The sequence below is a fragment of the Herpailurus yagouaroundi genome, unplaced genomic scaffold (assembly GCF_014898765.1).
Source record: "Herpailurus yagouaroundi ecotype Mexico unplaced genomic scaffold, PumYag 182, whole genome shotgun sequence".
Classification (NCBI taxonomy): domain Eukaryota; kingdom Metazoa; phylum Chordata; class Mammalia; order Carnivora; family Felidae; genus Herpailurus; species Herpailurus yagouaroundi.
The window spans coordinates 52,368,381-52,391,670 of record NW_024412413.1 but is presented as its reverse complement, the minus strand read 5'-3'; the positions used below and the strand labels follow the sequence as shown (position 1 = coordinate 52,391,670).

Here is a 23,290-nt window from a genome sequence, read left to right as displayed (position 1 = left end):
AAAGAAGGATGAAATTATATATTTTAGTGTAGCGTTCTTTTTTATCTCTTAATATTTTAGGTTTGGTTGACCTTGGCAGATCATTATTTGCACAGTATAGCTATTGATTGGGACAAAACCATGCGCTTCACTTTCAATGAAAGGAGTAATCCTGATGATGACTCCATGGGAATTCAGATAGTCAAGGTAAGTCCCCTGAGTTTGGCCTACTGTCCTGACTTAAAAGGAAGATTCCAAGAGCCAGGTGTTTACTGGATAGAGGATCAGACCTTATGGTCTGAATGTCTATATATTTTCTGCTTTCTTATTTCATTAGTTAACAGTCTTTTAATGGGAACTTTGACAGTATCTTGTCTTCATAAATTTGTATGTTGGCAGTAAGAAGAAAATGTTTCTGTTCATATTCTATTTGCTTATCTTACTTACTTGATAGGAGATTGAAATTTCTTTTACTTTCTTTAGCATGGGTCAGTGCTGTTAACTGGATTTTTACATAAAAGTCACAGATTGAGAAATTTAAAGTTAAGTATATTTCCTATTAAAATAATTGGGCTCTTATTAGGGCCTTTGATAATTCCTTAACTGTTAATTTATGAAGATAGATTGACTGATGGGTCTACTTTGAACCAGATGGTCAAGGGTTCATGCCAGCTGTGGAGGCAGCTGTGGTTTGCCTACTGGGATTATTACAGTTGATTAGGGCCTGTTGCCAAAAGCCAAGGATGCTGATTCAATTTGATCCCACTACTGTTTTCTTACATAAACCTCCAGCACATGGCTTTTGATTTTATGAGTTCATTACAGTGTAATGCTAAGTTGGGTTATTTTTAATGCTTATTTATTTATTTTGAGTGAGAGAGAGAGGGAGAGAGAGAGAGAGAGAGAGCATGCACGTGAGTGCGTGTGTGAGTGGTAGAGGGATAGAGAGAGAGGGAGAGAATCCCAAGCAGGCTCTGTGCTGTCAGCGTGGGGCTCGAACTCATGAACCATGACATCATGACCTGAGCTGAAAGCATGGGTCAGAGGCTTAACCGACTGAGCCACCCACGTACCCCTAAGCTAGGGTTTTAAAAGGGAAGTTGTCTCATAAATTTTGGCCACCGGAAGATGGCTAAGGTTTTGGCAGATTTGAAGATACTTTTCTCATGAGGAAGTACTAACTAAAAGAAGTTTCTATGTGATCTAACTTGGTCTGTTTCAGACAAATGTTGAAAACAATTATAAAATTTTATTTTGTATGTTTTAAAAGTGTCTGCACTATCCATATTTCAGCTCTTTATTTGGAATTTCAGAATGTTTCTCAGAAATGAAGTATTCCATATATTTTTAAAAAATGTTGGGGCGCCTGGGTGGCTCAGTCGGTTGGGCGGCCGACTTCGGCTCAGGTCATGATCTCGCGGTCTGTGAGTTCAAGCCCCGCGTCGGGCTGTGTGCTGACAGCTCAGAGCCTGGAGCCTGTTTCAGATTCTGTGTCTCCCTCTCTCTGACCCTCCCCTGTTCATGCTCTGTCTCTCTGTCTCAAAAATAAATAAACGTTAAAAAAAAAAAATTAAAAAAAAAGTTTTCATTTATTTTTGAGTGAGCGTGAACAAGCAGGTGGCGGAGGGGCATAAAGAGAGGGGGGCAGAGGGTCAGAAGCAGGCTCAGCGCTGACAGCAGAGAGCCCGATGCGGGGCTTGAACCCCTGAACTGTGATATCGTGACTGAGCCGAAGTCAGATGCTTAACTGACTGAGCCACCCAGGTGCCTCAAAGTATTCCATATTTGAAATATTTTCTTTCTGTTTAAATTGTGAATTAAGGCAATGTACATTTTATAACAATCATGTTATTAAGAGAATGTTTCATTTTTCTCATTGAAGTAAATGCTCTGTCAGTAAAATGACATTAGCTCATGAAAATCATAGTCTCTGCTTAGTTATTAAATGATATGTATTGCTCTCATTAAATATTAAAGTACAACAAATGTTTCTGTCCTTTTTATACAAATTTATAAACCAATTTAGATAGAAAGATTTCTGTGTCTTGGACAGAATAATTTTTCTGTCTCTCTGCAATATAGTTTGCATTTTTTGCTATTTTGATTTTTCTCCTTAATATTAGAGTTTTAATAGGTAAATATTACATTGTGTTTTCGAGAAAGGAATAATGTTAGCATCTATCATATGTGTATTGACGTGACCGTTGTTTTATCTGAGACCTAGTATTAAAAGAAACTGTCAATTTATATAGAATTATAATGCAATTTTTGTTAATTCTGAATCACATTTGTATCACTTCTGGAAACAACTTTAATAGAAAATTAGAAAGAAATTTAGAAAATTTGACTGAAATTCCCCTTGAAAATGTCCTTAGTCAACTATATCCGAATAAAACTGGAAAAAAATGTATCTTTGCATATTAGAAAATGTAAGGAGAAAGAAAATTTAAAAAATTGTTTTTGGCTTGTGTCTAGGGTACATATATAGTTTTAAAAACTAAAATCCATGTTGGGGCACCTGGGTGACTTAGTCGATTAAGCGTACAACTCTTCGTTTTGGCTCAGGTCATGATCTCAAATTTCGTGAGTTTAAGCCCCATGATGGGTTCTGTGCTGACAGCTCAGAGCCTGCTTGGGATTCTTCCTCTCCCTCTCTCTTTGTCCCTCTCTACCCTCTCAGAATAAATAAACTTAGAAAAATAATCAAAAATAAAATAAAATAAAAATAATAAAAAACTAAAATACATATTCTATTTAGTGCTGAAGCAGAGATACAACTAAAGGCTTTTTTTTTTTTTTTTTTGTAGAGAAAATAAGGAGCCATTAGAAAAGATAATTGTTTCTCTTCTTTAGGATCTTCACCGCACAGGCTGCAGTTCTTACTGTGGCCAGGAGGCTGAGCAGGACAGGGTTGTGTTAAAACGGGTCCTTTTGGCCTATGCTCGATGGAACAAGAATGTTGGTTACTGCCAAGGCTTTAACATCCTGGCTGCTCTAATTCTGGAAGTGGTGGAAGGCAATGAAGGGGATGCACTGAAAGTGAGTATCAGGCTCTGAAGAGGGCAACTGAAACTGTCTGAGAGTCAAACGTTGGAACTGTAATACCTCTTCCTTGATGACCCACCGCCTTCCGAGGGGTTTGCTGCGCATTTGTAATTACCCATAATAACATTTCCCCCACGTTAAAGCCAGGTCAAGTGATGGACTCATGTAACTGCCAAATGTGAGTAGAATCATTATGTTTTTAGTCTTGTTTATGAAACAGCGTATCTTTAAAATTTTTTTTAATGTTTATTTTTGAGAGAGAGAGAGAGAGACAGAACATGAGTGGGGGAGGGGCAGAGAGAGATGAAGACACAGAATCCAAAGCAGGCTCCAGGCGCTGAGCCGTCAGCACAGAGCCTGACGCAGGACTGGAACTCACAAACTGTGAGATCATGACCTGAGCTAAGGTCAGACACTCAACTGACTGAGCCACCCAGGTGCCCCTGAAACATCATATTTTTAAAGCAAGTTGAATACTAATTGTATTAATTATCCATTGCTGCATAACAAATTAGCTACTTAAAATAGCAAACATGATTTACCTCATAGTTTCTTGGAGTCAGGAATCTGAGTGCAGCCTAGCTGGCTCAAAGTCATATTGTTGTGACATCAAAACTGTTGGCTGGGTCTGCAGTCTCATCTGAAAGCTCACTTGGGGACAGCATTCACTTCCAAATTTGTTCATGTGGTTGTTGGCAAGATTTAATTTCTCACAGGTTGTTGTACTGAGGGCCTAAGTCTGGCTGGCTGTTGGCTGGAGGCTTTTTTAGTTCTTTGCCATGTCTCCATTTCTCAACAAGGCAGCCAGCATCCCTCAGAATAAGAGAGTAAAAGAGAATGAACAAGGTAGGAGAGATTCATTTGCAGACTTGTAGCCTATTATTAGTTACATTTTCATTTTTGTTACATCCTATTCATTAGAAGCCAGTCATTAGGGCTAGCTCTTACTCAAGGGGAAGGTCTTACACAAGGGTGTGACTACCAAGAGGTGGGACACGAAGGGTCATGTTAGAAACTTCCTACTTTCCCACAAGTTATGCTTAATTCAGGTTGGGTCTTGTTACTGGATTGCTTTACTCTTTCACATATGGGGTGAGGTATGGAGGAGGTAGGCTGAAAGTGAGTGTATATTATGGAAGGTATTTGCATGGAGAGAGGTTGTGGAGGTGAATTATATTATCTTTTAATCTTTGATACCTGGAACCTTTATTTGTTTAAAAAAAAAATTCTGGAAACACTTTGAGATGGGTCACAAGAAATTTAAGCTTATGTGTTGGAATGTGAGTCAGTGAATCACCAGAAATAATCTTTATGAGAAATGAAGCATTTCACATGTGCAGGATGACTACTCCCTTATTAGCTTGGGGCAATATGGGGTTGCTAATTCATGTTTGAACTCTCAATCTGCTATTGATTGCAATGCTTTGTGATGGGTGGAATAGATACTTAGTCTTTGTATTCAAGAGCCTCCCCCAACCCCAGCCTTGTGTTTGATTGTGGTAAATAATCTTAATGATATTTCCAATCACTGACTAATGTCATACGGACAAACAAACAAATATTTCTTCTCGTTTTGTATGTATCATGGTGGAATTAATTATAAAGCCAGCCTGACATAGTCTAAATCCGTATTCACCCTTTCACTTTTTCCATTCGCGTATTTAAGGAAACAGCTCTGAAGCTACATGTTCATCAAATAAGTGGGGGAGGGAGGAGCCGGAGACAAATAAATGTATGAATTTAAACGTTTAAAACGTTTTTTATCAAGAAGCAGTTTTGTTTACTCAGTCTATCAGCTTTAGTCAATTTTTTCTTTTCAGATGTAATTTCTATGCCTATAAAATGAGAACTGTTCTGTTGAAAAGTTAGAATAAGCAATTCAGGTTAGCAGGTGAGGTGGAGTAGTTTGGGGGAGGGGATATACATGCCAATCAAATCATGGAAAGGCTCAGTGATACTTGGGAAACTAAATGCACATAAAAAAGATGGATTAGATAAAGCTGAGGAGCTGCATATTTATATTTCTGCCTCTAAGAAAATGCACTCTGTGAAATGAAATGACATCATCATCATTTAGGAATCTTGTGGTTAGACATTGAATATGCAGAGGAAGATTAGATTCATGAAGAATCATTTCAGATGCAAAGGAAGATATTGGTATCTGTGTTTTTTAGCAGCTATTTTGGCCTCTGCAAATTTTTTTTTTGCAAGTTTTAATTATTAGGCAGATATATAGTTTATTTTAGAAGGAGGTGAACCATTTCCTTGCTTTTCAGCACTTACTGTTTTTTCTTAATAACTATTTTTAACTACTTGTTAAAATTTTGACGCTCCTTCATTAGTTATTTTTTAAAAAATACATAATTTTTTTAGAGCAGTTTCAGGTTCACAGCAAAACTGAGTGGAAGACACAGATGTTCCATATGCCCCCTGCCCCAACACATGTGTAGCCTCCCCCATTATCACCATCACTTCTCAAAGGTACATTTGTTACAATCCATGAACCTATATCAATGGGTCATAATCACCTAAAGTCTGTAGTTTCCATTAGGACTCACTCTTGGTGTTGTACATTCTGTGGGTTTGGACAAATGTTTAACGACGTGTATTCGTCATTAAAGTGTTTGTAGAGAGGGTGTTCACTGCCCCAACAATGCTCTGTGCTCTGCCTATTCATTCCCCCTGCCCTCACCCCTGGCAACCAGTGATCTTTTAACTGTCTCCACAGTCTTACCCTTTCTAGAAAGTCATATAGCTGGAATCAGAGTATGGAGCCTTTTCAGATTGGCTGCTTTCACTTAGTAATATGCATTTAAAGTTCCTCATGTCTTTTCATGGCTTGATGGCTCATTTATTTTTAGTGCTGAACAATATTCCATTGTCTGGCTGTATGTAGTTTGTTTTTCCATTCACCTACTGAAGGACATCTCTGTTGCTTCCAAGTTTTGGCAGATATGAATAAAGCTTCAATAAACATCCATGTGCAGGTTTTTGTGTAGATGTGAGTTTTCACTTCCTTTGGGTAACTACCAAGGAGTGTGATTGCTGGATCATATGGTAAGAGTATATTCGATTTTGTAAGAAACTTACAAACTGTCTTCCCAAGTGACTATCCAATTTTGCGTTCCCGTCAGCGACGAATGAGAGTTCCTGTTGCTCCACATCCTGGTCAGCAGTTGGTGGTGTCAGCATTCCAGATTTTTGCCATTCTAATAGGTGTGCAGTGGTATCTCATTTTAATTTGAATTTCCCTGATGACGTATGATGTGAAGCATCTTTTCATATGCCTATTTGCCATCCAAACGCATCTTTGGTGAGGTATCTGTTAAAGTCTTTGGTCCATTTGATCCTACTGATTATTTTATTTTGAGCTTTCAGAGTTCTTTGTGTATTTTGGGTAATAGTCTTTTATCATATGTGTCTTCTGCAAATATTTGCTCCCAGTCTGTGGCTTGTTTTCTTATCCTCTTGACATTGTCTTTCACAAAACAGAAGTTTTTATTTAAAGAAATCTAGCTTCCCAGTGACTTTTTCCATGGATTGTATCCTTTGCTGTTGTATCTAAAAAGTCATCACCGTACCTAAGATCATCTAGGCTATGCTGTCTTCTAGGAGTTTTATAGTTTTGCATTTTATGTTTAGGTCTGTGATCTATTTTGAGTCATTTTTTTGTGAAAGGTGTAATTTTTGTGTCTAGATTCATTTTTTGGCATGTAGATGTCCACTTATTCCAGCACCATTTGTTGAAGAAACTGTTTTCCTCTATTGCCATTATTTATCCGTTTTTTTCCCCAACGTGTGGTCTTTGAAATATAGTGATGGGTGGAGTGACATACCTAACAAAAAACACAGCTATCTCTTATGTCCTATGTCAGACTTAGAGATGCCTTTGGACAGATAATTTCAATGTGTCATAAGAATTACTATGATAATTGGAAATTTGTTTTTCTTGTTTTGTGTAATTTTGAGAGATCATAGTTTCTTTTTTATTTTTTAATTGCTAACTGCTATCTTCTTTTTTTCAGTTTATTTATTTTGAGAGAGAGAGCAAGGAGGGGAGGGGCAGAGAGGGGGAGAGAGAGAATCCTAAGCAGGCTCCGCATGGCCAGTGCAGGGCTCTTGTGCAGGGTTTTAACTCACCAACTGCAAGATCATGACCTGAGCCGAAACCAAAAGTCGAAGGCTCAACCGACTGAGCCACCCAGACACCCCCATGATTTCTTTTTAAAGCTTAAGTGTCTCTCTCTCTATTATATCCTTAGATAGAAAGTGCAGTAATAGAGAGACTCTTACTTTTAAATTTTACCTTTGTGATCCTGTAAGTCCCTCTTCTCCTTAGAAGTAGAGTGCAAGGTCCCCACCAGGATACTCCGTTCTCTCGGACCTCTGCATTCCCCCTCAACTGGCCCCAGTCTCTCTAGGACTTCTTTCCTCCACAGATTGAATATGCTGTACTCCTTTTATTGCTAAACTCTACCTGTCCACTCTTGGAATAAAGGTCTCCGAGGGACCTTCTCAAGAGTATGGCCCAGCCTTATTAGTCAAAACTATGACCCGAAAAAGTAGAAATTACAAGCCAGGGATGAGGGACAAATGGGCCCTTGTCAGGTCTGGGAGATAATTTTCTTGGAAAATAGAGTTTTGTGTAAGACAGAAAAATCAAAATGTGAGACAGCTACTTCTCTACCAACATATAGGGTTAGCTATGATTCTGTTCTTAATCTTGTTTTTCCTGGGCTCTGGGGACTCATTGGTTTTCTGGGGTGGGGGAAGACCTAGCAGAGTGTACAAGCTGATGGGGAAAGAACCGGAGATTGACATATAGAACTCTTGTGTGTTCTGCTCGGTCAATCTAGTGGTTCTTGATATCTTAGAAAAGGTAATGCAAGTAGAAAAGTCAGAATGAAAAGAGTAATTTGAACTTGTGAGACAATCTTATGAGAGAAATCCAGATTTTAGAAATACCGTATATTCACACGAAACCTTGTTGCAGTCTCCTGGGAGAGGAAAGCCACTATCAGTTTCTGAGCTGATGCTAAGTGAATCCTGAGACTTGCTTTAGTTGCAGTGTTTTATGATGGTTCAGCTCTTGGTTTTCATATTAAGGTTGTAAAACTGTGCTGACATCAGGGAGCCAGCATTGAGATTCCTGCTGGCTGCTGATGAAGTACGTGCTCCATCACTTCTGAATGGGGCGGAAGGTTGTATAAGCACAGCTACTTTGGGAGTGAACTTAGGTCTAGTGGCCCATCTAGGAACTTTAGACTGACACATTTAAAGAATGATGTACTTTGGCCAACCGCATTTTTGAATATGTTCCTTCTATTTAGGACATGTTAGGGATCCCAGGTTTTAGGAAGTAATCTTATTCTTTGTATTTTTCTTCAGATTATGATTTACCTTATTGATAAGGTACTTCCTGAAAGCTATTTTGTCAATAATCTCCGGGCATTGTCTGTGGATATGGCTGTCTTCAGAGATCTCTTGAGACTGAAGCTCCCTGAATTATCTCAGCACCTGGATACCCTTCAGAGAACTGCAAACAAGGAAAGTGGAGGTAGTGATGATTCAGTGCTCTTATACCTGTGAAAATATTTTACTTTGATTCCACTGTACATCTGAGCCTAAACCTTGAATGGAAATGCTTGTTTTCAGGTATTTCTGTTAGTGAGAGTACGGTGCAGTGAAATAGATTGCGAGAGAACAAGAATAGAACTGAAAAAATGATAGGGCCACATGCTGAACCTCTAACTGGTCATGGTTAGGAAGTCAGTCAAGAACCTAATACTTTCGCAGTATGAGATCAACAACTGAAATGATGTATTGCACTCTAGGTGAAGAATGGTGTCCATGTCTTACCATCTAGTTACGCTGCTCTAAGCTGGCACCTATCTTATAGGAGTTCTTTAAAACAGAGCGACAGGTACAATTTCACACAGACAACGGTTTTGCCTGAACCACTGAGGCTATTGAGAGAGGAATATGTGTTTTCATTAAGTTTTAGGAGATACGTCAATAGTCTTTTGGATTGAAACGTTTAATTGCTCCTTTTATCTATTCATGGTAAGGGTATTTAGATTTATCAGAGATGAGTGGGTCAGCTCATTCTGGAGAAAGGCTCTCCAGGACGGCCAGCTAGAATCTGCACCCTGAAGGAAGGCACTAGGTTGAGACCGGGATGGAAACTTGGGTCTGTAAGCAGCTCTGAGTCGCTGCTGTCTGGTGGGCATCCCCCAGCTTTCCGAAGCACCCCAGCTAACGGCTGTGAATGTACCCACTGCCTGCACTGCCCTGGCTATGCTCAGGATACCAGGAAAACAGTGAGAGCTTTTCTGTGTTTCCTGTGATCAGTTGCCAGCCCCCCACCCACACATTCAAATCTGGGAAAATTTGAAACGATCTGAAGACCTAATCTGTGATTACAGTACACTGGAAATTTTAGTGACACCTGGGAGTCTCTCGGCATTTCCTTCTAAACCATTTGAATAATCTCATTTAATTTGGCCGTGCAGTGTAATTGTGCACCTGTGTGGATTTCATAGTGCTTCCAGATAGACCACCTTGCCTGTCCCATGTCAGACATGCTTTCCTCGGCCCTACGTTTTCCTCCATAAGTCCTGCACTTGCTTATAAGTGCTGCCCTTAGATTCTAAGTCTCTGAAAAAAGATGCTCCTTTGTTCTTTACGAGAGGAAATGAGAATAGAGCTTTTTTTTTTGCTTATCCTTGGGTAAATGCACAGTCTGATTAACTTGGAGGGAGGATCAGTTTAAACATCTACATTTTTTATTTCATAAAATACATACTTAATGCCATTCCAGGAAGTAGGAGGGAGCTTTGTGTTTTTGGTGAATTCACAAACTTCATTGTGAGCTGTGCGTATAGTTTAGTTCAAAATATTTTAAAATTTCATGTTGTTTAATCTACAGATACTTTGGGATTTTCCAGCTCTTTTTCTGTTATTTATTTCTAGTTTAATTCCACTGTGGTCTGAGAGCTGTGCATAATTTAAGAAGTAGACAAGTAATTTCATAAGGAGCCTTGTTTTTATCAGTAACATTTGAATAAAAGTGGGCTTTATGAGATTTTGAAAATTGAATTCAGGTTTTGAGAGGTGAAAAATCCTTTCTTTTAATCCTGTTTTTGGTGAGGAAAACGTTCTCCCTAATTTTTAGCACCACAAAATAAATAGGTAGAGCCAAATAAAGTTTTAGGTTAAGATTTCTGAAATATAAAGAATTTGTGAAGGTTATATTACTGAGATTTTTACCAGACACACTCATGTTCTTCAAAAAAAAAAAAAAAAAAAAAAAAAAGAAGGAAAAAAGGAGGAAAGAACCAGAATTAGAGATATGAAGAAATCAGTCAGGAAATGTAACATGTTTAGTGGGCATGGAAGATTTAATTAAGGTATTTTTATATCTTGCAAAACATCAATTCTGAAGAAACATAGAGTATTTGATTCATTTCAGGTGGATATGAGCCCCCACTGACGAATGTCTTCACGATGCAGTGGTTTCTGACTCTTTTTGCTACGTGCCTCCCTAACCACACAGTCTTAAAGATTTGGGATTCAGTCTTCTTTGAAGGTTCGGAAATCATCCTGAGGGTGTCGCTGGCCATCTGGGCAAAATTGGGAGAGTAAGTGATTTCCCCCTTCTGTTCTCTGGTGTGGAGGGCCTTAAGAAGTTCTGTGCTCTAATATGGAAAGCATCTGTATTTAAGTGTGAGCAAAAGAGAAATTTGGGAACTTTGTTGAATTGCTTTAGCTTTCTGAAATCTTAGTTGGCTGATTCTTGATTGTTGGGGGGGGCGTGGCAAATAGAATCTATGTTGGGGAAGGGGGTAAGCTTTTTCAGGTCTGCAGATATCTTCCTCCTCTTCAGTGCTAGTATCCTGGCTGGCTTACTTTTGGCAGCTTCTCCCTGGACTCTAATTGGGAAGAGGGGGAGGGAGAGGAACTTAGAAGAGGAAGATCTGGAGAGGAGTAGGTGGGTTTGTTAGTTAACATTCATGATTTGGATTATTTTTTGAATTTTTATTATTTGTTTAGTTCTGCCTTTCAGGATCACAATAAAATTAAATGAGATAATATGTATAAGGTATCTCTGTGGTGCTTAGTACATAGTCAATAGTAGAACACACAGGGGGCGCCCGGCTGCCTCAGTCGGTAAAGGATGTGACTCTTAATTTCAGGGTCGTGAATTCTAGACCCACTTTGAGTGGGGAGCCTATTTAAAAAAAGGTAGAACACATGGAACTTGTTTCCTTCTATCAAGAATTAATTCTATGACGAAACCTATTACTATTAAACATATTGCCACATAGATGTTATTTACATTTGTTACCAGTAGCAGAACTATAAAAAGGAGGGTATTTTCACCCATCTCTAATATATTATGACTATTACATTAAAATTTTACCTTCTGGGTAATGGAGAGGACAACAGTTATGGTTATAGGACAATTGTTATAGTTAAGATTCAGAGAAGTTGTTAATGTTTCTTTCTTAGAGCTATAAATGACTTGAGTGGGTACTCATAGACAACATGTCAGAAAACTAATAAATCACTGCCAGTGTTTTGTTTCAAAAACCTTTTAACTAGACTTTTTATTTATGATAAGTTGTTTCCTGGGAGACTTGTAGCATTTCATACTTTTTGCAAGAAAGATCCACCAACTATCAATTCAGGGATGTAGAAAGATCATTATTGTGTATAAGTATTTTTAAACATCACATAGCTATCTCATTTGCCTTTGTTTTATCGCGCACTGCTTTTCAGCTAGGCAAATAGATGAGTCTTCTGGGGATTTGGTGTGCTTATCTTTTCATTCCCCCCCAGTATCTATATTTTTCTGTAGTCATGTGTTTCCAACCTACTGTATGCCTGAAAGTCTTTGCACTTTGATGGTTTCTGTGGGTCTGATAGTCCAGGTGCTGGGTAACTAGTGTATAGGATTAAAATAGCGTAGCACTTAACTGTGTGCTGAGTTCTAGTAACCTTTGTGTTAGTTCTTAATTATGGGGCAGGAAGAAAAGAAGCGATTCTGTTTTTACTCCCATCTATCCATTATCTGCAGGATCAGAATTTATCCCTATGGTCCTCCCAGGGATGTCACACTGTTGAAATAATAACAGATACACTTAATATCCAATATTCATGTGCTTGCAATGGACAAGCATTGTTCTAAGCATGCTAGATGTGAAACTAACTCGTTAGTCCTTGCATTTCATAAGGCAAGGACTGTTATCATCCCCATTTTACAGATGTGGGAACTGAGCCCCAGATAAGTTAAGTAAATTTCCCAAAGACACTCAGTAAGTGGACAGCCTGATTTTGAGCCCAGGTATCCTGACTTTAGAATCTGTACTTTTTTTTTTTTTTTAAAGATTTTATTAATAAGTAGTCTCTATACCTAATGCAGGGCCTGAACCCACAACCCCAAGATCAGGAGTCGCACGATCCACTGACTGAACTAGCCAAGAACCCCTAGAATCTGCACTTTTAATTATGTGAATCAACGGATAATAAATAGCTATCGTTTATGAAATTCAGGGGATATATGAATCAGACTGGTAGGACTTTAAATGTTTCAGAGCCTTTGCTCACTCCACTTCCACACTTTTTGAACCTGCAACTTGTTCAGCAAAAGGAAGGGCAACCAGTATACATCACCAAGTGCCTACAGTGCCATCATTCTGTCAGGTGGCTTAAACACATTTTCTCATTCAGTTCTTTGCATAATCCTGTGAAGTAGGTAGGATTATTCTCCCTGCCTTTTCAACTGAGAAAGCTACCCCCGGAGGGTTAATTAACTAGTTCATGGTCACACAGCTCGTGAGTAGCAGAGCTGGGACTCAATCCTGGATCTTTCTGACTCCAGGGCCTGTATTCTTCCCCACAAACTTTGCACTGGAAAAGTCATGAACAACATCTCCATGGGACTTTACTCCACCAGCTTGGCATTTCTTCCTCTCACTCACACCAGCGGTGCTTTTGGAATATGTAAGCCATGGACTGTCAGCTCACCTTCGCTGGCATCTCTCTTAATGTAGCCTTTCTTCTCTGACCCTATGCTTTGGCCTCATGCCAGGCCTAGCGTGGTGTTTCCTTCCTCGTCTCCCCCCCATACTCTACACTTGCCATGCGACCTCCAGCCAACCTTGCCAAGGGCACATATGCTCTCACACTCCCTGTTCAGCACCTTTCGGTGACTCTTGCCCTGAGGAGGCTCAGCCGGCATCTGAGGCCTTTGCCATCTGCTGTCTGCAGCTCTGTGCCCTGAGCACTTGCTCTCTCCCTCTGGCCACATAGGCCTTCTGGCCAACTTTGGTTGCATGGAGCTCCTTGCAGGGCCTGAAGAGGGGCTGCTGTCTCCTGCATCCATGTCTTTGGAATGCTTTTTCTTTCTTGTCAACCTGGAGGATATTTTTCAGAACTCATCTGAAGCATTATTTCTCTTCCTCACCCTCTAGGGTAAACGTAACCACTTTTTCAGTTATGCCCACATGCCACTCTGTATCTTTGTAATAGCACTTCAGTGGTCTATTTCATTTAGTGGCAGTGGGATTGGAGAACACTCCAGAACCTGAAGTTTTTCCATCATTATGTATTTTTTGGATGGCTCCGTGGAAATTCCCCGACATTAGTGCACGTCAAAGAGAAGGTCTTATGTCGGTGGGCAAATAAAATTATCCTACTATCCAAAAAACATTGTAATAAATAAAACAAATACACAGTACTCTTTGCTTTAGACTATTAAATTTTTTTCCCTTCTAGAAGAAGGTTGAAAGTATAACCTGCCTTATAGGTTGCCAAGCGACAGACTCTTTTTTTCTCTCTTTCTTTTTAATATTTATTTATTTTTGAGAGAGAGCACAAGCTGGGAAGGAACAGAGAGAGAGGAGACAGGGGATCCAAAGCAGGCTCTGCGCTGATAGCAGTGAGCCTGATGCAGGGCTCCAACTCACAAACTGTGAGATCATGACCTGAGCTGAAGTCAGACCTCACCTGACTGAGCCACCCAGGTGCCCCGACAGATTCTTATTTATGTATAGAAGCACATGCAGGAAGCAGGATGTAATCTCCAACTAGCAGCAGTGTCCTGAGAAGAAGTGAAAAATTTCTGCCTGTGAAAACATCCTGTGCATGGTGAAATATACAGAGAAAGTTCTCGTATTTTTCACTTTCCTTTCTACTGTGGCTTGGTTTCATTTTTATCAGTGATCTCCTCATTTGTAGATTAAAAGCCCCAGATTCCCTACAGGGGATAATTGTTCTTTAGTACCCAATTTTGTGGTCCTTAGATCCGATCGGTGGTAGGCATTCTGCTGTGTAGACAGCGTCAAATAAAAATAATAAAGATGCCACAGGTGGGGCTGTGAGGCTGGGGAGCAGGTAAGAAAGATGAGAGCTCACCCTGTAATAAGTACATCTACGTTGCCTTTGGTATTTTTTAATCTTTTCTCTGCATTCAGCAAAGATGGGTTTATTTGGGAATAGCAGAGAATTTCAAGCCAGGACATGCAAGCTACGACAAAGCCATAGACAAGTTCCCAAGAGTGTGGTTTTTGTTGATTGCTAACTTGATTAATTTAATGGCAAGAGGCACTGTATCCTGTTGCAACTGCAGTATATGCCTGATAAACAACACGGGTGTCCTAAATAATTCCTTTTTCTGTTCTTTCTTTATCTAGGCAGATAGAATGCTGTGAAACAGCTGACGAATTCTACAGCACCATGGGACGCCTTACCCAGGAGATGCTAGAGAATGACCTTCTGGAAAGCCATGAACTCATGCAGGTGAGTGGGCGGCACGGCCCCATTTTGGCTCTGGGAATGCTGGGTGCTGTGGGAATAGGCAGTGTCACAGCAGCAATTTTGGGAAATATGTTTGGCCAGCCATCAGATTTAGTTTTTCATTTGACCAAGAGTCTATATATAATTTGATAAGAATCTCACTGTGTCACAAGAGGAAGGAAGAAATGAATAATGGATATTTGTTATCCTTCCATTCAAGCTGCGTTGCTTAAAAATCATAACGTGCAATCCAACCTCTAAACCCCACCCCCGCCCAAATTACCAGGTACTTCTTCTGAATCTGATTCTTAACCTTCATAAAGGGAGACTTGTGGGGCAACATATTATTTTGAGGGAGAAATTATTGAGGGTTGAAAAGGAAATTATTCTTTAAAAAATTTTTAAAATGTTTGTTTTTTTATATATAGAATAGTGGGGGAGGGACAGAGACATAGGGACAAAGAGAATCTCAAGAAGGCTCCATGCTCAGGACGGAGCCTGAGTGGAGCTCGAGCCCATGACTGAGATCATGACCTGAGCCAAAATCAAGAGTCAGACGCTTAGCCAACTGAGCCACCCAGGTGCCTCTCCACCAAAAGAGATTATTCTAATCAGTGTTTTGGTAATTTGTTTTACCCATATATTCTACTCGTGTTGTTCTATATTAATCATAATATAAAAAGACTTGAAGGGTTTTGTTAGTTTCTGGCATGTTATTATATCTCACTATCATATTCACCAAGGCATTAAAAGCGATAGTGAGTATAAAAAAGATAACAGATTTGTTAACATTCTCTCTTGCATTAGGTTCTGTAACATGATTTTATCCTTATTCTCCTCTGATGCTTCTGACTACTGCTTCTCTTCCTGGTTGTTCCTTTTGCCCACCGACCAACTCTGGGTCTTGTCCAAGGTTGCCCTAGGGCCTTAGTTTCTTCTTTCTCTGTGATTTCTCTTTCTTTTTTCTGAGTTTCAACTTTTACCTTTATGTTGGGTTCCATGCATGGGGTTATGTTTGGGGGGTGCTGGGCCAAGTCAACAAATTGGAAAATGAAGACTCAGGCCCTGACTTCGGGCTTGAGAAGCGAGGAGTTTCCATTCCTTTGCTCATTTCCTGGCACTTCCAGTTCCTTCTCAGAATCCCTTATGTTTGGAGAATGTTGACCACCTGATAGAACTGCTCTGAACATTCATATATTTTTTAAAATATATGTATTTTTTTCATTTATTTATTTTTGATATAGAGAGACAGAGCACAAGTCGGGGAGGGGCAGAGAGAGAGGGAGAGACAGAATCTGAAGCAGGCTCCAGGCTCCAAGCTGTCAGCACAGAGCCCAACACGGGGCTTGAACTCACAAACCGTGAGATCATGACCTGAGCTGAAGTCTGACGCTCAACCGACTGAGCCATTCAGGCACCCCTTCATATTTTTTTATTTCAACTTTTCTTTGCCTTCTCATCTCTTCTTTCTTCTTTCCTGTCTGTCTCAGAGGAAGAAGACAGACTGTGTTCTGTGTGATGCTGACATTGGTGCTATGATCCCGACTCTTCTCACACATCTCAGGGCTATTGCTTCATCACTCATTCTGTCTCTGAGGGAAGTACCTCTTTTTGAACATGGCTCTGTGTACAAGGTCTGTGCTTGGCATTTTCCACATATGGGATCCTTTACGTCTCACAGAACTGCCTGATTCATCTGCCCAAGGCAGCACTCTAGGATATTGTCCCTTCCCCCTCGCTCATGAAACTTTGTTGGCTACTCATTGCCTACAAAATGAAGCATGGATTTCTCAACTTATCATCCAGTGCTCTCGACTGTCCTAGCTCCTCCCTTTCATACCCTTTTCTTATTCTGGTCAAGTCAAGCTGTGCTCCACGCTCCCAGGAATCCCTGGCAATATGCCTCCTCTGTACCTGTGCCCCCTCTGTTCAGGCTTTCCCATCTACCTTCACATGATTGAGGCCTGCCTCCTCATGAAAAGTTCCAGTTCAGATGCCCTCTCCTTTGTGAAGCATTCTCTGATAGTCTCAACTAAAATCATCTCCCATTTCTCTGAATCACTGTGGCATTTTCTTTGTACCTCTCTTGTGAACATTCATACATTCTACTTTGATTTAAGACTGTATCTTAAATCAGTGATTTATCTTAAATCAGTAATATCCTCAGTGATATTTAAAAAAAATTTTTTTAAGTTTATTTATTTTTGAGGGGAGGTGCAGAGAGAGAGGGAGACACAGAATCCGAAGCAGGCTCCAGGCTCTCAGCTGTCAGCACAGAGCCCAATGCAGGGCTTGAACTCATGGACTACGAGATCATGACCTGAGCCAAAGTCGGATGCTTAACCGACTGAGCCGCCCAGGCGCCCCCTCAGTGATATTTTTAAGCTCCTTGAGGACAGAGCCTGTGCTTTGCTCATGAACACTTAGCACTTTGCCTTTTACTACAGCTGCTCAATAAATTTATTACTTCATTAAGCAAACATCTGTTGAGAGTCTGAGATTAATTTCCTGCCTTCTCTTTTTCAATAAATGTTTGCTGAATTAAACAACACTTATATGGTGGCCCTCCTTCCAGGTTCCCTCTGCTCTAATACATTGGCATTTTGCTGCCAGAGTGATTGCCCACACTGCTTTGGTCATTTCATTGTTCTTCATAATGCCTTCAGTGCTTCCTTGTTACTAACTACAGTAAATAAAATGCTTCAGCCTAGTTTTCTAGGTCTTATATTAACTTCTCCAAACATTTTTGAGCATCTCTGTCAGAAGACTTCCTTGAGGAAATGATTGTGTGGTTTTACCTTTTAAAGATGGAGTTGGTCAGGCTCTATGTATGTGTGTGTATATGCATGGGTGCATGCACATGTGAGGTGTGTGTGTGTGTGTGTGTGTGTGTGTGTGTGTTGGAGGCAGTGGTGCAGAGCAGAAAGGGAAGTCATGGTTGAGGAAGGGGCACAAGCAAAGACATGGCAGTGGAAAACTTTACAGTGTGTGAAGGAAACTATGAGCAGTTTGGTATTTGGTGTGGATATGGAGGACCACAACCTGTGGTAAGGATTGGACTTGACCTTTTAGGTCAGAGGTTGTGAAATTGTGCTTGCTGGAATTCTAGGGGTTCTGTGGAGCCTTTGGAAAGGGAAAAAGAAGACCTGAAACATTTTAAGGAGAGAAGGAAAATGGTCTGAGTTGTCGCTTCTGTCAGATACAGGGGCAGCTCAGCGAAGGGTGGACTTGAAAGGGTCAAGTCTGATAGCAGGAGCCCGTGAGAGGCAATGAAGGGTAGAAACAAGGATGGAACAGAGACAGTACTTAGAAGGCGAAATTGATGGGACTTGGCCACGGAAAATGGATATGGGGTGAGGGAGAAAGAAATGGGGAGACAACGGCAACCCACAGGTTTCTGGCTTAGGAGGAAGAGCATAATAGTTTATCCGGGGCAGAAATAGGGTTTGTTTAGAGACAGATTGCATTGGAGGTGCATTCTTGCTGCCCTATTCCTTACCTGTCGAAGGTGTTCCCCGACTGGAACCTGTTGCACTGGGCGGAGGTCTGTTGCTACCCGGACCTCTCTGTTCTTACCCGTTCCTGTGAGAGGGCTTGTGGTTCCCTCTGCCACTTTCTGTGAAAAATGGTCTGCCCACCAGGATCCTACTCAGTCTCTTCTCCCCCCCCCCCCCACCCCACAGCCTCTCTTATCTCAGCCCTTATTGACGAGCCTTCCTCCATATTCTTTCAGTACTTAAGATTCTCAACGACTGATTTAATGCCAATTACAGATTATTTTATATTATTTGGTGTTTTTTCAAGTGTGTTAATCTTATTCTCTAATGAAGTAGTAAGTTCCTTAATGATAAGGGCCTCCTTTTACTCTGTATCCCCATAACACCTAGAGGAGTGGTTGGTTTTTTAGCTTTATTTACTTTTGAGAGAGAGAAAGAGAGCGAGTGTGTGCGAGCAGGGGAGGGGCAGAGACAGGGAGAGAGAGAGAGGGACAGAGGATCTGAAGCGGGTTCTGCATTGACAGCAGCAAGCCCAATGAGGGGCTCGAACTCATGAACTGTGAGATCATGACCTGAGCCGAAGTCGGACACTCAACTGACTGAGCCACCTAGGGACCCATAGAGTACTAAGAACCTATCCGGTTATGGGACGCCTGGGTGGCTCAGTCAGTTAAGTGTCTGATTCTTGATTTCGGCTCAGGTTATGATCTCGTGGTTATGGGATCAAGCCCCGAGTTGGGCTCTGTGCTACACATGGAGCCAGCTTAGGATTCTCTCTCTCCCTCTCCTTCTGCCCTTCCCCTGCTTACACTCTCTCCCTCTGTCTTTAAAAAACAAAAACCAAAGAGTACACCTGGTTGCTCACTGAATACACAGACTCCTAGAACATTAGAACTCGAGGCAGTGTTTTTCACACTTGACTATGTATGAGAAACTGCTCCAGAGTGTGTTAGAATGTGGACATTTAGTTCATCGGTGGTTCTGATGCACCATGGTTCTGATATGGTGTTTTGTTTTGTTTTAATTCTTTTTTTTTTTTTTTAACATTTATTTTATTATTGAGAGAGGGAGAGACAGAATATGAGCTGGGCAGAGAGAAGAGGAGACACAGAATCCGAAGCAGGCTCCAGGCTCCAAGCTGTCAACACAGAGCCCGACGTGGGGCTCGAACTCACAAACTGTGAGATCATGACCCGAGCCGAAGTTGGACGCTTAACCAACTGAGCCACCTGGGCGCCCCTGTTTTGTTTTAATTCTTAAGTTAGTTAACATACTGTGTAGTCTTGTCTTCAGGAGTAGAAGCTAGTGATTCATCACTTACGTATTAACACCCAGTGCTCATCCCAACAAGTGCCCTCCTTAATATCTGTCACCCATTTAACTCATTCTCTCACTCACTTTCCCCCTCATCAACCCTCAGGTTTTTTTTTGTTTGTTTGTTTGTTTTTTTTCTGTATTTAAGAGTCTCTTATGGTTTGCCTCCCTCTCTGTTTTGATCTTATTTTCCCTACCCTTCCCCTATGATCATATGTTAAGTTTCTTAAATTCCACATATGAATGAAATCATATGATATCTTTCTCTGACCTGATGTAGCTGGTTTTTAAACAACACTTAGGGAGGCACTGGTTTAAAAGAAGCTTAAAGATCAACTAACCTAATTCTGTCACTTGATAGAGAGTGAGCTTATGGCCAGTTTTTTAGATTGTCCAGTGGCAGACCGAGACTGGGAGCCAAGTCCCCCTCTCCTGGGCTACTTTTCCCCTACCACCAGCCCACCGCTTCCACGTTAGTCGAGACGTGTCTTTCCCGAAGCTGAAATCCCCTTTAGAAAAATAAGGCAGCATTTTGTTTCACTTAAACATTGCCAGAGCGAATGAGAGGTATGTTGACACACGCCATCTTTGTCCTATAGAAATTTCCAGTCTTAGGTATTAGGAGAAAAGACAACCACCTCTTTACCTTGCTGTGAGAGAATCCTAGAAGGAAAAATACCTACCGGCTGTGGTTTGATCAATTGGATGCCATTTTAGCGGCTTTTCTTCCGCACAGGAAAACATCTGGATGGAGATGAACTGAGCCTAATTTTGTACAACTCATGTTTTCGTGTTTTTTGTGAAGCATGTCAGTAATGAAAAATACAATTTTGTTTTCAGCGGTACCTAAATATAAATGTCTATTTAAGTGTACTTTGGTAGTTTGAATAGTAAGTTGACTTATTGGTTTTCCTTGGCATCATGGAGTGTTATGGAGAGAAATGGTGAATGTCATTTCAAGGCACTCTGTTTTCTTTATTCAATCTTTTTTAAAAAAAAATTAATTCAGTGGCTGGGATCCAATTATGGTGGGCCATAAATCTGTCAGCAAACCTGAAATGGCTCCAGATGAAAAATGTGGGCTGTGCGTAAGGTCTTTATTTTTGAGCTGAGAGACAGGGAAGGATTCTCCCTGGTGGTCTTCCCAATTTCTTTCCATTCTAAGTGCCACACACAAAATCTGCTGGGCTTTTTCCTTCTGTAAATCATATCACTTTTTTTTTTTTTTTAAGTAGCAAGGGCTGTTTTTAAAAAATTGGTGGTGTCTGAAAAAGACATTGGGAGAATGCCAGTGAAATAGCGGGTGTGGATTTCAGTGAGACTTTGGACAAAATCTCTCATGACTTCCTTGAGGGCAATAGAGAGAAAAATCAGGTGCTGTTGTTAGAAGGGTTTGTAGGTGCTTGGGACAAACTACCTCAAAGTGTATATCAGTAATTATTGTTAACCTGGGGGGAGCTCTCATGTGCTGTGAGGCAGGATCAGCCCTTGGAACATTCACTTTTTTCCATCAGTGATGACATGGAAATTACAAGGATGTGGATGCTTGTCTGATAGAAGGATAATGTTTGCTTAATTAGCGCTGTCAAAAATTGAAACCGTCTGCCCTGCAAAATAGTGTGTGCCCACCATTGGAAGGGTTTCAGTGCTGCCTTTGTGACCATCTGTTGGAGAGTCTCTAGAGGGAACTTCTGCTTGGGAAGGTGGCTGAACTAAATTATGTTTACATTCCATTCTAACCTGAAGATTCTATTAGTGTACCATATTTGGCTCTAAAGTGATTAGTAAAATTCCTTTCTTGGAATCCATTGTAAATCTCTGATTTACAACGTTGGAAACCAGAGCTTCTCAGGTACCCTGAGGACTATAGTGATGTGTGGTGTATATTCATGGCATAAACTCGCCTTCAGACGTGAGACCTTCGACTAAGTGAGTTGAATATATGTGAAGAGGTGCTATAAACACATTTTTTTTTCCAGGAGCACTGATTTCTTCTTTGAAGGATTAACTAAAAGTAAAGGATAGAGGAAGATAGACCAAAAAATAGAAAATGAAGGCACCAATGCAGCCGGGTTTTTGTTTTTGTTTTTGTTTTTGTTTTTGTTTTTGTTTTCTTTTGTCAGATGTCTGAAGCTGAGTGGCTCTTGAAGGAGCTTGCTAGGAGCCCAGGCCAATTACTCTGGGGCAGGACGTACTTCCCATACTGTTCTTACCAGCTTCCTTCATGAGGCTGGACAAGGGAATATTTTAATGATTTTTTTTATAAAACTGACAAAAATAAAACACAAGAGAATCTTCACCTGGTCACCCTACTCATTGTCTTCAATGAGACATCTTCATTCATAAGGAAATTTGAAATTCCTATCATTAATAATTTCATCTTAAAAAAATTTTTTTTAATGTTTATTTATTTTTGAGATAGAGCACAAGCAGGGGAGGGACAGAGGGAGAGGGAGACACAGAATCTGAAGCAGGCTCCAGGCTCTGAGCTGTCAGCACAGAGCCTGACATGGGGCTCAAACCCACGGACTGCAAGATCATGACCTGAGCTGAAGTTGGATGCTTACTGACTGAGCCACCCAGGCGCCCCAATAATTTCATCTTTTAAACTTGAATCCCAATGGTATGGGTTTCTCTTTTTAAATTATTAAGGTGTAGTTAACATAGTGGTTTTAGATGAATGGTTTCCTGGGAGAAGTGAAACTTAGGTGATTAATATACATTTTCTGGAGAATAAGTACTTGAAGGATTGAAGGAAAGCATTTGGAACAATTAAGCTTTAATAAAATTAAGAGAGCAAACGTGATTACTTTCCTCCTGCTGGTAGAATGATATATAATTTTGAAATTCTGGAGGAAGCACAGGTGCTTTTCCCATTTTTATTTATAGATTTTTAACAGCCTATGCTTTACACCCTGTCACTTTTTTCTTTCTTTCTTTTCTTTTTTTGTTTTTAAATAACAGCTAACAATTTTCACCTCGAACTCATTCACAGACATTTGAAAAGGTGGTATCTTTGGAGAAAGCTTGCGGCTGATCACACGATCACCCACTAGATTTAATGTTGTCCAGATGACGTTGAATGTCTATAAAAGTCATCAAGCAAAGCTTTGAAAAACAAGCACTGCATATGAGCATCACCAATGGGTTCTTTGTTAAAGAAATAATAGAGAGCTGTGAATTTCTGAGTTAACCCACCTGTCAGTTGAGCCCAGAGGAAGTCAGACTGCCCCCATCTGCCACCCATGTTTACCACTTGGAATACCCAGTCACGGCTGGATTGATTTGAGAAATGAGCATTGTGTTCCTCAGTATTCTTTTGTCTTTCTCTAAAGGGGATAATGAAGTAGAATCTCTCCACCTGCTGTGTGAGAAGCAGAATCTACCTCTTTACACCCAAATCATAGAACTTTAATATCTTTCCAGGATTGAGAAGAGTTGTTTAAGGCCATCGTTTTAGAGTTGACATTTTTGCTTGTGTTTTTCAGACTGTTTATTCTATGGCTCCATTCCCTTTCCCACAGTTGGCAGAACTGAGGGAAAAATACACCTACAACATTACACCATTCCCAGCCACAGTTAAACCCACCTCAGTTTCTGGGTAAGGTCTTTACCCCCCCGCCCCCCTTGTTGTTTTCATGATGGAAGACTTAATA

General features: G+C 40.5%; 1 protein-coding gene across 4 annotated transcripts in view; it reads left to right on the top strand.

The window, feature by feature from the left end:
* TBC1D30 (TBC1 domain family member 30) overlaps positions 1–23,290 on the top strand; it is an 84,900-nt gene that overhangs the window by 50,473 nt on the left and 11,137 nt on the right. For all 4 annotated transcript variants that reach the window (XM_040491501.1, XM_040491503.1, XM_040491502.1 and 1 more), the window contains 6 exons: positions 61–186; positions 2,833–3,018; positions 8,413–8,581; positions 10,496–10,664; positions 14,721–14,826; positions 23,123–23,235. In XM_040491501.1, coding sequence (XP_040347435.1) covers positions 61–186; positions 2,833–3,018; positions 8,413–8,581; positions 10,496–10,664; positions 14,721–14,826; positions 23,123–23,235 — 869 coding nt within the window. The remainder of the gene's footprint in view (positions 1–60; positions 187–2,832; positions 3,019–8,412; positions 8,582–10,495; positions 10,665–14,720; positions 14,827–23,122; positions 23,236–23,290) is intronic.